Source organism: Centruroides vittatus, unplaced genomic scaffold, assembly GCF_030686945.1.
Source record: "Centruroides vittatus isolate TY-2023 unplaced genomic scaffold, ASM3068694v2 scaffold_373, whole genome shotgun sequence".
Lineage (NCBI taxonomy): Eukaryota > Metazoa > Arthropoda > Arachnida > Scorpiones > Buthidae > Centruroides > Centruroides vittatus.
The window spans coordinates 2131668-2147739 of NW_027122704.1; the positions used below are offsets into that span (position 1 = coordinate 2131668).

Genomic DNA, 16072 nt, shown 5'->3' on the forward strand with positions numbered 1-16072 from the left:
GATATGGTAAAATAATAAAATAACTTTGGTTTTTTTTAAATGTGTAACAAAGTTGCAAAGAATCAATCCCACATCATGTAGCTCCAGTATTTAGAATCTTATCCAGTCAGCTACCTCTATTCCTAGGATAGGTAGAACTTCTAAATTTATAAGCTAAACACCCCAATTTTCAAAGGCCTGTTTTTCAGAAACATTTAAGAAGTGGGTCTTTTTATTTGGACAAGGGGGGTTCTTGGTGAAATTGTAGAATTTAGGTATGGGAGGGAGACACTTGTCCTGGCTTAAATCGTTCCTTTCGAGTCTGCTGGCGTGGCACACTGTCCTCTCCCCACGCCTATATTCAAGGTGTCCCGCAGGGAAGCATTCTCACCCCCGTCTCGTTCACATTCTGCATGGTGGACCTCTGAACAGTCCTCCCCCCAACGTCATCGCCGTTCTGTACGCGGACGACCTTTACATCCTGACTTCTAGCACTAGGCCCTCACAAGTTGCCTGTAACGCTCAAATAGCCCTTGACCACCTCGAACACTGGGCAAACTCATGGAGTTTATCTTTTTCAGCCGCTAAAAGTGCCACTGTTGATTTTTCTCGTAAACATCATTGTCCACCACTAACTTTGTCCCTTCGCTCGGGAAACATTTCCCAGCGTCCTTCTCTCCATTTACTCGGTGTTCACTTTTCACATTCTTTCACTTGGCATGCTCACAAAACTTTCTTGAGAACGAAAGAGACATGTGCTGGTTCCCTCTTTAAATTCTTCGCTTCTCGCCGTAATGGCGCCAGGAGGGCCAACCTTCTCCGCTTAGTCTATACCGTCTTGAGTCCGATGGTGGAATTCGGAGCCCCTCTTCTGGATGGGGCTCCCCAACTACTATCCGCCGTATCGAAAAACCCATTCATGAAGCTCTTCGCACTGCCTTGGGGGTGCCCAAGTCTACACCGCTTCTTTCATTATACGCTGAGTCCGGCTATATTCCACTCCAGTCCAGACTGCGCCAGAGGGCCATATTGCACGCCATCGCTCAACTCTTGAGAGGCCAATATAGCCCTCTACACATGATCTTCCACACTGCCTCTAGTCTAGACTATTACCGATGGTGCCCTTTCCAGAGCTCTTATGCTTCCAGAGTTCTCTATCAGGAAGGCCTTCCTATCTCTCACCTCTATTGTCAGAGGCATGTGCTCCCGAGCTCTGTAAGCGTCGCTACTCACATACATCTAGACGACTTCCCGAACTCTTCCAGTGAACCTCTGGCAGCCTTGAGTGCTCGGTTCGCTGAATTACAAGCAACCACCTGGCGGGGTTGGTCTCACATTGGGGCCAATGCCTCAAAATCCCACTTACGGATGGCGTTCGGTGTGGTTGTTCTGGCCCACACCGTCAAGGAAAAAACATGGTCACTCCACTCCAACTGCATCGTCTTTGGTGCGGAAGCTTTTGTTATTCAACGGGCTGTCCACATCAGCGCCCGACTTAACAGTCCGACGGCCATCCTTTCGGATGGTAAATCTGTTCTCCAGGCTGTCGCCAATGTCAGTTTTTTTTCCCCGGTGATTATTATTGACCTTGCTGCCACAGTCAGTACACATCCCACACCCCTTGAAATCGGATGGACTCCAGGTCACGTTGGTATCCATATTAACGAAGCCACTGACCAGGCAGCAAGCAATAACACTCCCACCGGCTCCTGGTGGAGGCCTCTCATGGCACGTGGCCCCATCTGTAATTTGTGGGAATCGATAATTTGTACTTACACTGTCACCTGGTCCACTATTCTCCAGAGTAAAAGTCACGACCATCTCTGTCTTTTCTCCCCTTGGATCTATTATCACGCATTGTCACATCACACTGAAACCCTATTGGTCTGTCTTTGCACTGATACAGCCCCGTTGAACGGGTTTCTTTACTCTCGACGCCTGCGCGTCTCGCCTGATTGTCTCCACTGTGGCTTGTCTGAAACTTCTCACTATTGGCTAGTTTGCCTGCAGTACGAGGGGGCCTGCCAAGAATTGGGTCGTTCCTTGACCTTGGACCTGTCCATCGTTCGCAACTGAACTCCCATATACTCGCCACGAACTGACCTTTCTTCCCGTCAACACATGGAAGCCTTGGAAGGTTTTGTGTACCGATCTAACCGCTTCGTCTAATAACTAAGCAGTGCGCCTCGGAGAAAAAGCCAACAGGCTAGAGTCTCCATAGTAACAAAAAAAGAAGAAAGAAAGAAAGAATTTGGACAAGGAACTATTTGTGTTTAGGGCCACATGTTCGCTAAGTTTCATTAGAATCAGAGATGTGAACGTCTGGCAGTCTCCTTGTTAGTGTCCGTTCCTACAATTGTAACCATTCATTGAAAAAACACCACCAGTTTGCACAGCAATACCAACATTTGACTTGGAAGATTATCAATGGGTGTCTTTTCCAATGAGTCAAAGTTTCTGTTCCATCAAGTGGATGGGCATATCAGATGTGAAACATCTAAGAACAAACACCCAGATATGATTATTGACATGAGGCTGGTTGGTGAAATGGCAGTGTAGTCTGGGGAATGTTTTCATGGTATGAATTGGGTCCGCTGATACTTCTGGAGGGCACCTGAATGCAAATGGTTATCTATTGATTGTTGCTGATCTTTTAGCAAGACAATGAACCAAGCCATATGACCAGAATTGTTAATGAGTGTTTTAAGGAGCATGAAACAGATGTTTTTCCCAAGGCAATAAATTCCCGAGATCTCAAACCTATTGAACATCTGTGGGACCACCTTTATGCCACATCAGATGAATGGATCTTTCACCAAATCACCTGGAGGAACTCCAGGATGCACTACAATCTGCACGAGCACAGATATCATCTCTTCATCGACTTGTTGAGTTGTATATACTGTGAAAGACACATATTCTGGATACTAGATAGGTGGCCATAATAATATAACTGGACAGTGTCTACATATATATACACTGTTCAGTTATATTATTATGTATATATATTATATATATATATATATGTGTTATGGACAAAATGATTAATATGGGCATTATGAATAATGACCAACCAAATTGGGCATTGTAATAAATTTCAATAATTTATCAAATTGACCAGCCATTATGAATACTGCTATCACGTGGTCGGGCAAAGTGATAATAATACGTTGAGGAGTGACCATCCAACATACGCTAGCCAATCAGAACTTACATCTTAGTTGTGCATGCATATTGCATTTAGTATTGAATTTTAAATTTATGTGACCAGTAGTTAATCTTTCTTCTTTGACAAAAGTAACGATCATGGAGGAATCATTAAGTGATATGAATACTCGCTTCAACAACCAATTAAATGAGTTAATAGCAGAAAAAGGTGAGAACAATCAAATTTTTACAAAATCAGCATATTTGTCAATGATAAAAAAAAGTGAAAGAGTCAAAAATGAAAGTTACTTCTAAGTTACTCTAAGAATATCAGTTAATAGCACTTTGAAATAATTCACAAAAAATAACTGTTTTTAAATGAAATAAGTGGAGTTTTTTTAATCATATTTAAAATTTGGTACTAAACACGATACGCACACGCAACTCAGAGTGCCGATTGGCTAGCGTATGTTGGATGATCATTCCTCAACTTATTATTATCACTTTGCCCGACTAGGTGTTAGCAGTATTCATAATGACCAGTCAATTTGATAAATTAATCAATATTTATCAGACTGCGTGCCCTTTTTGGCCATTATGAATAATGCCCGATTAATCACTTTGTCCATAACATATATATTGTTTTAAAATAAAAGTCAAATTTCTGATTTTAAAATAATTTTTGATATTTATTTCAAAAGTTAAACAACTTTTGAAACTGTCATATTTCTTAGTTTTAGTTTTCATACTGAATCATTAAGTTTTGCAGTTTTACGAGTAATAACATAATTCAAGAAATGCTAAGGAGAAAAAATTGATTTAATTAAATAAATTATTATTGAACAAATATCAACCATACTACTTTTTAAGGTTACCAAACTTAATCTTTGTTTAAAAAAATTTTTTTTTTGCTTGTTTTGAGTCAAAATATTTATTATATTACAAGTCAAAAGGCCCGATGCAGGTATCGGGGCATACTAAATTACAAATGAAAATAATAATATACTGAATATTATGCTGTAAAAATATAAAATAAATATAAAATAATTTATATTGTTAATTTAAATTAATTTAAATAATAGCTAGGGATGCCCCTGTGGCTGTTTTTGACATACTGTGACAGAAAGAAAGGGACTGCCCATTTTTTCAGCTTTATATAATAAATAATAATAAACGACACTTTTAGCCCACAACTTTAATTTAGAGTTAGATAGCCTAATAAATAGGATTTAACAATTTAGAGGGCTTATTTGTAAAAGATCTGGTCCCTTTTTTCTGTCGGACTTGGTATGATAAGCCCTCCAAATTGTCAAATCCTATTTATTAGGCTATCTAACTCTATCTAAATAACATTTAATTTAATTCAGTTAATTTTTCATGTTCTATTCTGATCTTGAAAAATGAGCTTATAAAATAATCTTATAAATTTAACAGTTTACAAAATATTTGCAAATGTATTTCCATAAATGATAATTTTTTATTGCAGTTTGGCAATAATAATTATTTATAATTTATTTGAACAATTGTAATTTATTAATACTGCAATTCCTTAATTCTAAGACATCTTAATCCCTTTTTTTAACCCATTATTTTTTTAAAATAGAGATACATCTTACATTTGAAATCCAAAACAACAATCAACCGTCATCAGAAGCAGAGTATGTTGTATATTATGTCTCAATGGCAGACATTTTCATCTGCACAGCTCACCAATTATATTAATTTAAATGAGTTTGTTGCTAATAAGCATTTAATGTAAACTTATTTTTCTCCTTTAACATGCATATTTATTTTTAATAGAACATTATAACGCTAACTTGAAAAGTTATTGTATATGCAGAAAAGTATGGAAATACGGTTGCTAAATATTGCCTATTTTATGGTATTTGTATTGTTATTATAACTTCTTATTTAACAAAATTTGATTATTTAAAAATTTTTGTTGTCTTAGAAAAACTTTAAATTCAATTTTAAAATCATTGTGCAACTTAGAATTGATGGCATCTTATAATTCAAGAAATATAGTAATTATCTATCTGTTTATATGTTAAACATATTTATTATGAAAATAATTCTTTGAATGTTGTGTGCAATGTTAATTGCAGATACATTTCAAATAACATGTAGCCCACTAGTGACCAAGCAAGTCCCTGAACACTGGGAGTTTGGTCGTGGGTTTGCACCTCGTCCTGGGTTTTCTCCACGTCTGTAATGCCTGAATAGGGGCCAGTTACCCTTTAAAAAAACCTCCCGGCAGGCATTTCCCCTAGGCAGATCGTCCAAGATTGCATTGTTGTAAATTAACTAAACAAACAAACAAACAATCAAATGACATGTAATTTTGGTTTATCATTATTGATCAGAGGAAAAATAGAAATTTTATGACTTATTTATACTAGCAATGTTTTTTTTACTTAATATTTTGACAGTCTCTTTACAGAGATCATTGAGTCAGAGTATTAGCAAAAACTCTTAAGTGGCTTACAGAATTATGTTCATTTTCAAAATTTGATTGGTTGATTTTGATAAAAGTTTTGCCATTTTCTATTAATTGTGGTGATGAATTCAAATAATAAAAATGAAACATTTTAATTCATTATTTAAACTGAAATGTAATAAAAAATAGGGGTTTATGAATTTGTTTTTGAGATATAGTAGGGTCAAAGTGACAATGTCCTTGCTCCCTGACACAAATGAGCACCTAGTGGAAAATGGGCACGAAAAATGAGACAGGTTCTGTTTTGGACAGGTTTTACTGTAATTACTTTTCAGTCTATAAATATGATTTATGAAACAAGAAAAGAAAATATTCAGTTATTTTCATGAAATAAAACAAACACTTTTAACATATTAATTTTTACTTGAAGTGTTTGAATGATTTGGATTAATAATAAAGATGCCAAATGTTAAATAATGAATCATATCCTGATGAAAACAGATCATAAAGAATATAAAAAAATAATTGTTTTTTTTTTACAGAAACAGAAATTCATTTTTAATTTAAACTGTTTAATCTATACTTTATTTAAGAAGTTAATTTTTTTTCTTTATAGCATTTCATAGAAGTTTTTTGAAATTGTTAAATTTTAATGACTGCTAAATCATCAGTACAAATCCCATATTTTTTAGGAGTAAATTGGCTTTTTTATAATGCTTTGAGCTATAAGCTCAAGTAGTACAAAATAATTTATCAAACACATTACAAAACTTTACTTTGAACAACATTATATTGATAAATCACAATTTGACAGATTACCGTATTTTACGGACTATAAGACGCACTTTAATTTTGAAGAATTTTTAAGCATTTTTTTTTTTTTTTTTTTTTTTTAACCCTTTCCCGGCCAGGGTACCGATCTATCGTTACCCTATTCGTTTAGCAAAACGGCCAGGGTACCGATTGATCGTTACCCTGTTAACAATCGATTTTTATAAAATTTATCGACAATAGATGTCAGCACTTGACGGCATCGTCTTGTTTATCGTTCATTCTACATATTTTTGTCCAGGTGGAGTTTTGTCGACTTAAAAAATTTTAATTATCGGTTATTTTTTCTTAATTTTTCATTTTCTGATAATTTTTTATTTTATTTTTAGCATATTCATGCAATAATATTACTATAATAAGTTGATTTATGTTATAATAAGTTTATTCAGCTATAATATGTTAATATATCGTAAATATTTAAGTTATGACCTTCAGTTCTGATATTTTATATATTTTTTTTAATTTTTAATTTTTAATTTTTTTTTAAATCTAAAATATTAGCAAATGTTACATCTATTGCTATTGGTAATCATATGTTTATTACAAAAATATATAGTCTTGTTTGATATGAAATGAATAAAATATATTAGTTAATTATATTAAATGAAAGCTGAATAAAGTTCAGATTTGAAACAAATGTTTGATATAATGTGCGATAATTTTACAACGAATAAACGTACGTGCATAAATGTAATATCAAATTGTACAGAACAATATTCTACGTCATTCTGGCTCAGTGACAATAAGAATAAAGTAACCAGACAATGTTAATTTTGACAAAAAGTAACAAATTTTCAAGTTTGAATGTCAATTATCATATATTATTTTTTTTTTCTCATAAATTTTTCAAACAAACTTTATTGAAAAATGTCGTATTTAAAACTAACTATATTGATAAATATATGTGATTTTTTTCATATGAATCAAATAATAATTTAATTTTTGGTGAATTTTTAAAATAATATTGCCTGATTTACCTATTTTGACCTTGGCCGTTTTACAAAATAAGGGGGCGTGGCAAACGGCAGGGAAAGGGTTAAATACCTATAAGATGCTACGGACTATAAGACGCACCTGAATTTTGGAGGCAATTTTTCGAAGAAAAAAATGCATCTTATAGTCCGTAAAATACGGTATATGAGTTTTTAGATTTTAATTGATTATTTTGAAATCTTGTAATAGGAGATGGCCTACAGCACCTGGTGAAAATGGCAGCTCTAGTGATGATGCATCTTCCAATAATGGTCAAGAAAACGATGTATTTTCATTGGGCTTAGATCTTGTTGGTCGAGATTTGGTAGCTTCTGTGAGACAAAGGTAAAATGTAATTTTTGTAATGAATATTACTAATTTATAAAATTGAAAATTATTGTAATGTGAGATCTAAGGTTTTATTGACAATTGCAGTTAGGCCTGAGCAGTTTGTCTATACAAACCTCTACATGAAATAAAGGACATCCCAAACATACATGACATTGACATTGTTAAACATCAATGTTGTATAGGTTTTGGATAGAGAATGACAAATGCTCTGTTATCAGCATACATTTATTTGAATTTTTAAAGGATTAACATCAAGTAATTCTTTACATTTGAACATGCTTTCACACTCAACAATTGGGCAAGAGAGAGAATGACAAATTGTTTTACTGTCTTCAGTGGTTGATCAATAAGTATCATTTACAAGAAAGATTTTGGTTTGGAACAATTATTACCTTATCTGTTAATTTATGTCACAACTACTAATTTCCTATTGTTTTTGACCAAACTCTTACAACTCAAATCTTATGGCTTGAATGATGTGAGGTTTCCATTCTGTTTTATACAGATTGAGTTTCTTGAAAGTAAACCAACCTGAATGAAATTTTTTGATTGTATAGCCATTTCAAATTTAGGTGATTTGTTCCTAGTTTATCAGGAAGGGAGAGGATATATCATCATCTTATGAGAAAATCTTGATAACGATGGAAGTGTCTTCCATAAGGATGTTAACCTTAAGTGAAAGTCACAGAATTTAGAGAATGCAATTAATAAAATATAATAAAGTAAATTAGTATTAGGTTGATTTAAGAATTCTGGTCCTCATAATATAGTTAATGTTTATCAATTAGTTTTAATTTATTAGATTCTATATTACTATTGTCACTGTTTTGCTATTCCTTGTATATTTGAACAGATGTTTGAACATTTTTATGGTAATATCTCCATTTTGTAAAAACCTTTGTAATCACTTTTACATTAAAAGAAAATTAAATACTTGCTATTGTAGATAGAAATTGGATATTAAAAGAATATAACAATGATAAAAATACTAAAACTAATAAAAATTAAAAGCTATTAATATAACAGATTTGTTTCTTGTTTGTTAGCATAAAGTGAAAGTATAGTGTCAATAATGATGTCATCAGGCTTTTTTTTTTTAACTATTAGTGAAAACAGTATTTTATATCTGTAATAACTACAACTGAAAAGTCTATTCACAGGCAGGCTGTTATTGTGATAGCAAAATTTTCAGTTTGTTTTAGATGAATCAGATTTATAAAATATTTAGGTGTTAAGTACTTTGAAATATAATTAATAACAAAAGTTGTTTAAATTTTTTAGACTATGTTAAGTTTAATTAGCTACCAGCTAATTAGGTCTGACACAGACTTCAAATTAAGAAGCTAGACTGAAATTATGAACTGGTTTAAAAGAGATAAATGACCTAGATATTTTGCGTGTGAATATTACATCATTTACTGGTATAGTAATGAGATTGTGGGGGCAATGGAGAACAGAAAATTAACATTTTTCATTTGGATTAAGCAAAATGGAAATGGAGAGAGGAAAGAGAATTAAGAAAAGGATACTGATTGTACTGTTTAGGAAAAGACAATAGATAGAAATGGAGTGAGTTTTATGGTTATGGATAAAGTGAAAGAACTAAAATGTATACATGACAAATTAATTGAAATGTAGATAACATTATCTTGATAATCTTCATTTTTATTTAAGTAAATTTTATTAGGGAAGATAAAGAAGAATTTATGATAGAGCTGGAAAGATGAAATGAACAAGGAAAAGTAATAACAGATTTTATTGTGCAAATGGGTTAAGGAATGATGCAGATATAAGGATGTGTTTTAAGTTTAAAATACTGGAGGGGAAAAATGAAAGAGAAAGACTGCTGAAAACTTGCTTTAGAAAAAACATAAAAGTGCCAAACAGGTGGTGTAAAAAGAGTAGACAGAATTATTAGATATAACTAGAATTTGAAACAAAAGTCTGCAATAGTATTTTGGTGGAAAAAGAAATAGATGTGTATGCATACAATGATGCATACAAATATATACAAGTATATCAAACATATCTTATCATTTGATAAAACACAGACTACTAAACTTAATAGCAGATAATAGTATGTGTGGGGAAAGAATATTATTAAACACAGAGAAAGAAAGACCTAGAAGTTAAAGGAAAGATATGAAGAAATACAAATATGGGAAAGAGTTAGACAATTGCTTTTAATTTTATTGATGAATAATTTTTATAATTTTGTATTTAAAATTTGTGAAATATTTTTGTTGATCTAAATAACTCTTAAAATAACAATACAGTAATTAAATAATGAAACTTTATTACAGTTATAATAAATTATAAAATTTTCAAGCAATGTTCAATTTATTTTTTATATACAGAAGAGTACAAAAGTAGGTATACAATTGTTCTTATGGAAAAAACATAGATAAAAAACATTTATTTTTATACATAAATTAAATCACATTATAAGGAATACAAAATAATTAAAGATAAAAATAACAATAATGAACATCAAACATTGTATTTCTCAGAATTCACAACTGTCTACCTACTTTTATGCTTCTTTGTATATGAAATTTAAAGTTTTTTGTAGTGTTTATTTTAGCTTAATTAAAAATGTTTGCTAAATTGGAAATTTTTGCCTTATTTAGAAAAACATTGCAAATTTTTCCCAAATTAATTAGCATAACTAAGGTTTTCATTCTTCAAGGACATATTTGTTACAATATTCTTTGAATAAAAATGATATTTAAAATTTTTTCTTTATTACCAATAGTAAATAAGTATTAATTTAAGAATGTGTGTTTTTTGAATTGTTTAATTATTATTAAACAAATTTTATGACAATATTGGGAATATACATTGAGAACAATCTAATTGCAAAATTTATAATAAAATTATATATCTAAACTCTACACAAAAATTAATTAATTCTCACTCACAATTTATCATCATCATCATTATATTATTGTTGTTTCCTAAATCATTTGAAACTATTTGTTGTTTAACTGTTTAACTCATTTCATTGGATGTTGTAACTGTTCATAATTAAATGACTTAAATCTTCCAAGAAATTTTCTGGACATCCATTTTACTTAATTTTTTGATCTAAAATTGTTATATCTGCAAATAGTTTTTTTTTTTTGCTCATTATTACCATTCAATTGAATTAATAACTAAATCCATGATTTAGTTATTATTCAATTCAAATTTTATTTTGTTTGGTTGGAACTGATATATTATATCCTAATAATGGCAAACTTGTATTTAAAATTTTTCCAAACCATTTTGAAAATTATATAATTACTAATCATTAGTGAAATAATTAAAAATTCTATTTATCACCAGAGTATATTAAAATAAATTTAAAATTAATGACATAAAAATATAATCATTTTTTTAAAATTTTTCTATACTTTTACAACAGATTTTCCAGTTACAGTTGTAAATTGAAATCTAAAGTATTTAATAGTCAAAACCACATTTTGCATAAAGACTGACACTTCCCTGTCAAATATAGTACAGTTCTGCTCGAGTCCAAAATGCTTGACTCTTGCAAGACTCTTTACAAGAGTCTAACAATGCATTAGAGTATGAAGGTCAGCCATATGATTTTGGCCTGAATCTAGGGGTCCAAATTAATAAAAAGGATAAAGCATTTAAAATTTTTGATTAAAAATAATAATTTTATTATTGGTATACAGAAATATAGAAACTTTGTACACAACAGGAATATTTGTCCTGTTTCATTCCTCTAGTTCAGTGTATTCAATCTATGGGTCGCGACCCCATTTGGGGTCGTGGAAAATTACCTTGGGGTCGCACTGTTAAAATGTTTGAATACCACTGCTCTAGTTTATATACTCATTGTGGCACAGTTCAATATTTTCTTATCTCAAGTAAGTAAGGAGACTGATTTCTGGCACTCAGGGCCTTGGAGGCAAAGGTACAGTACTTGGAGCCTGATATTTATCATTGTAACTTTTACATAATGAAATTCGTGTTTTCTTTTCTTGTTTATTTTCTTACTTTTATCAAAGTTAACTTTATTGGAGCATTCAGGCTGTTCTTCATGCATCTAATGCATAAGTATGACTCTGACTGTACCTCTCTGATGCATGATTTTTGTTTATAAATTTCATTTATAATTGATATCATAAACTTATTTTTTTATAAAGCTTTATTACATCCAAACAAACGTATTCATAAGTATTTTTAAAATTATAGGAGCAGTTGGAAATAATAATTACAGATTTTACTTTTATTATAGAAAACAGTTACAGTTAAATAACAACAAAAATGTGGTTTAATTTTTAAAAAAATATAGCACAGCCATAAACAGATCCACTTTCATTGCCCATGAAACAAATGCCTAACTGCCTGATGATCCAGTCTTCCATCAATTACATGCTTATTTCTGTAATGACTAATATATAAATTCATTGTCTTTCATATTTAATTTACTTCATTTATCATATATAAGTAAAAACAAGAACTCTTTCTAATAATAAACTTTAATATCCTTCTTGTATATTTTATACAGTAGTCTGATTGAATATAAACTCTTTTTGGAGCAGTTTCAGTGAATATGGTAATTCAGATAGCACTTCCGAAAGTTCTGATAAACATTGCAATGTTGATAGTATTTTTCAATATTGTAAGTGAGATGAGATCCAAATTATTGAAAAACATTAAATTTATAAAAATGCATTTTTTACAGATTGCCATTTTAAACAAAAACCCTTGATCCATAGGACAAACTAACATAGATTTGTTACTGAGGGTCGGTTGCAAGAGTTACTGTATAAATTACAGAATCTGTAGAATAAATTTGAACTTATCACTAGTGTAAAGAATAATCTATGCTTGTTGTACAAGTTCCTTTAACTTGTCAGATAGCTATCAGTCAGTCACCCAAGTCACCCAAAAAATTCTAACTGCAGTCATGTTACTAAGAGCAAGATTCTAACGTCTCTGCTGAGAGCAATGGAAAACAAGACAGAGGAGCAAAAAATGAGTAAGCAAAAGAATGAAATGAATTGGAGTGCTGTATATGTACAAAAAATATATTAGGAAATTTGGTGGATTCTATCTACAATATCTTAATATACAGGGTGGGCCAGCGAAAACGAAACAGCAGAGTGTTCGTGTTCGTCCAAGCAAAGCGCTCGGACAGGTCGATTTTACTCTCGAGGGGACATCTTTTGCAATAAAGTTTTTGCGATTCTGAATGTTAACTAAACAAACATTTTTTTCAAAATAAATGCTTGTTTAGTTAATACAAAATAAATGAGTTTTTAAAATTTTTTGTTGTCTGTTGTATTCAGAATCGCAAAAACTTTATTGCAAAAGATGTCCCCTCGAGCGTAAAATCGACCTGTCCGAGCGTTTTGCTTGGACGAACACGAACACTCTGCCGTTTCGTTTTCGCTGGCCCACCCTGTATAAGTATTCTCAACACTTTCCAGTCTGTGGCCAAGTCTTATTCATCAAGCCAGTTTTCCTCTAAAAGACAAAGGTCAAGTCTCACTTGTTCAGTTTTACATGCCAAACAGCACATCTGACAGGAATATACTCTTCGCCATAATTTACTTGATCATTAAATTTTTTTATTTGTATTAAATAAGAATTAATTTTATTTATTGAAATATTTTTGAAAAATAAATTGTTTTTAATTTTTACTGATGGGGGATTGTAGTATTTTTATCATTTTATGAAAATATGATAATTACCGTATTTTACAGACTATAAGACGCACCTTAATTTTTAAGCAATTTAAAAAAAAAAAATACCTATTAGACGCTACGGACTATAAGATGCACCTGAATTTTGGAGGCAATTTTTCGAAGAAAAAATTGCGTCTTATAGTCCGTAAAATACGGTATAATACACGTATTTCTCAAAATTTAATGATGGTGATAAATATCTACACCTGTGATGATTATTATAATATCTGTAGATTTACAGCTTTCATTTTATTTTTAAACATGCAAATCCTTTTGCTAAAATATTGCTGTTGAAGATATTCAGTAATAATAATTTTAGATTAGAAATTATTTCAGTAATATTATGTACATAATAATTTTATAAGTATATAATAATTTTATAAAACAATTTTATTCGAAGAGTGTAGTATTTTAAAAAAATTTATCAGCTTTTTATTTTGATAGCTCTAAATTTTACCATCAATCTTAATTTTCTTACTTATTTTTATATTTTTCATAAATGAAAAGTGTTATTTATTAATAATAGTGAAATTATTATATTAACGTTGTCCTTTGATGATTATAGACGACACAGTAGTAGTGATGGCCTACAAGATATAACTCATGCAGAACCTTCAACCCCAATTAATAAAGCTCCAGACATATCATGGGTAAATAAAAGTTTAATATGCTAATAAGTTAATAGTTTAGTATTGTGAAAAAATTATTTTCATAGAATTTATTTAATGAATTTATGAATCATTGTATAATTTAGGAAATACGTGCAAGCAAAACGTCTACATGGCCTTTAAAACAGTCAAGTCCACGAATGACTGATCATCATCTGTCTTCATCTGTCATGTCACCACCGTCCCCTTTTCCACCACCAAATTTTGTAGGAATGTGGAACGCTCTCTCACTTAACAATGAAGCCAGAGGACAAGAAAATACGGAAAAAAAATACATGTTATTTGGTCAGCCATCTTGAAAATGAGAGCAAGATTGTGGCCTTGAATGTTTTTTGTGATTTTTATATTTTACAAAGAATAACTGTTCAAGGAAAAGATATGATGTTATTGCTTGCGCTCTTTAGTTTATTCATTGTAAGTGCAGCTAGTGTAAAGAATTTGCTCCAGTTCATACGTAGCATCTACAGTATTTTTTATTGTTTCATTTGTAATTAGTTGTTATGCTCTAACCAAAAATGTGCCTATTGATTCAGTTATTTAGTGAAGAAAAAACAAAGAAAAATAATAGTTACCATATGTTGATCATATGTGAATCGAATCATATATATATATATATATTAAAATATACCAGCGTGCCATTAACGAGTTACTTTTTATCAAAACAAATTAATAATAATAAATGTACTCTAAAGTCTAATTAAGATTTTCTATTTTGAGATATTTTAAATGCATGTATTCTTTAATTTCATTGCTTGTCTTCTCTTAATATGTTCAATGACAAAATTTAAAATATATATTGAAAAGAATTTTATGATTGTCGTTTTGCCAGATTCGCGTCTTTTCTTCGTGAATTTCGTACCGTGTGATGACACTGCAATACTTTGCTACCATGACAATCATGTCTTCTTTGGTCATTCTTCAAGGAAGACAAAAGAAAGATTTGTTTTCATTAGTAATTGAATTGATGTGTTCTATATTTTACTTAAATTATGATTTATAATTGCATCATAGTCATTATTGATTATTTTTCTTCATTAATTTCAAGTGTCTGCTTAATTTGAAACATTTTTCTTACCAAATCTGAAATTTCACAAAACAAATTATAAATCATTTTGATTATATTGAAAAACATAATTTAAATAAAAATTTTCATTATTAAATACTTTCATAGTCAGTCAGTTCTTGGCTTTTAATCTTGTGTAATTGGAATATTTTTTAGTTTGTAATGAATTTTTGATCTTTCGGCATTTATATTAACATACTGGCAACTCAATTTCGGAAAATTTTCCCTCGTTAGATAATTGTATTATGTCGGTATTTTGTTTTTTTCTTCTTTCGACAATGATTTAAAATGAAATATAATGATAAAATGTTAGAATTTGAAGTCATTTTCTTAAAAAAAAAATTGTTAAATGATAAAATTTGAAAGCAGTTTTTCATATATAAAATGTAATTTTTCCAATATGTTTAAAATTATAAGTTCACTTGTTTGCTTTCAATTTATATGAAAATGGAAAAAAAAAATTGAATATTGTTAAGTTTCTGAAATCTTAATAATAAAATGAAACTGCCAGATGGAAAATTATATAAATTTTCACATGAGAGATTTTACGTTGTTGCATTTGAGATTTTTAATATTTTGAGAGTTTATAGATTATCAATGAATTAAATGCTTTAAGAGAGATTAATATGTTATTGAATGAAACATTTTTGTTTTTTCGTAAGTCTTTCCAGGTTTATTTAAACAACTGGTGATTAGAATATTTAGAATTTGTTGGGATTCAGTTGCATCTTCAATTGCCAAAAGAGGATCAGGCATTCTCTGAAATCATACTGAAGTTTTGAATAATAATGATTCTTTTCCTCCTTAATCATTTTAAAGAAATTTGCTTATAAAATGGTATTATTAGGCCAACAACTGTGTGTAAATCATCAATAATTCTTGAATTTAATTTAATTATCATAAAATATATTTAAAATGC

General features: G+C 30.4%; 1 protein-coding gene across 1 annotated transcript in view; it reads left to right on the forward strand.

Annotated features, from left to right (window-relative positions):
• Window positions 1–15412, forward strand: part of LOC136988634 (uncharacterized) — a 49336-nt gene extending 33924 nt beyond the window's left edge. The window contains exons 6-8 of the mRNA XM_067286544.1: window positions 7577–7711; window positions 13988–14072; window positions 14177–15412. Coding sequence (XP_067142645.1) covers window positions 7577–7711; window positions 13988–14072; window positions 14177–14389 — 433 coding nt within the window. The 3' untranslated portion in view covers window positions 14390–15412. The remainder of the gene's footprint in view (window positions 1–7576; window positions 7712–13987; window positions 14073–14176) is intronic.
• Window positions 15413–16072: the final 660 nt, after the last annotated feature.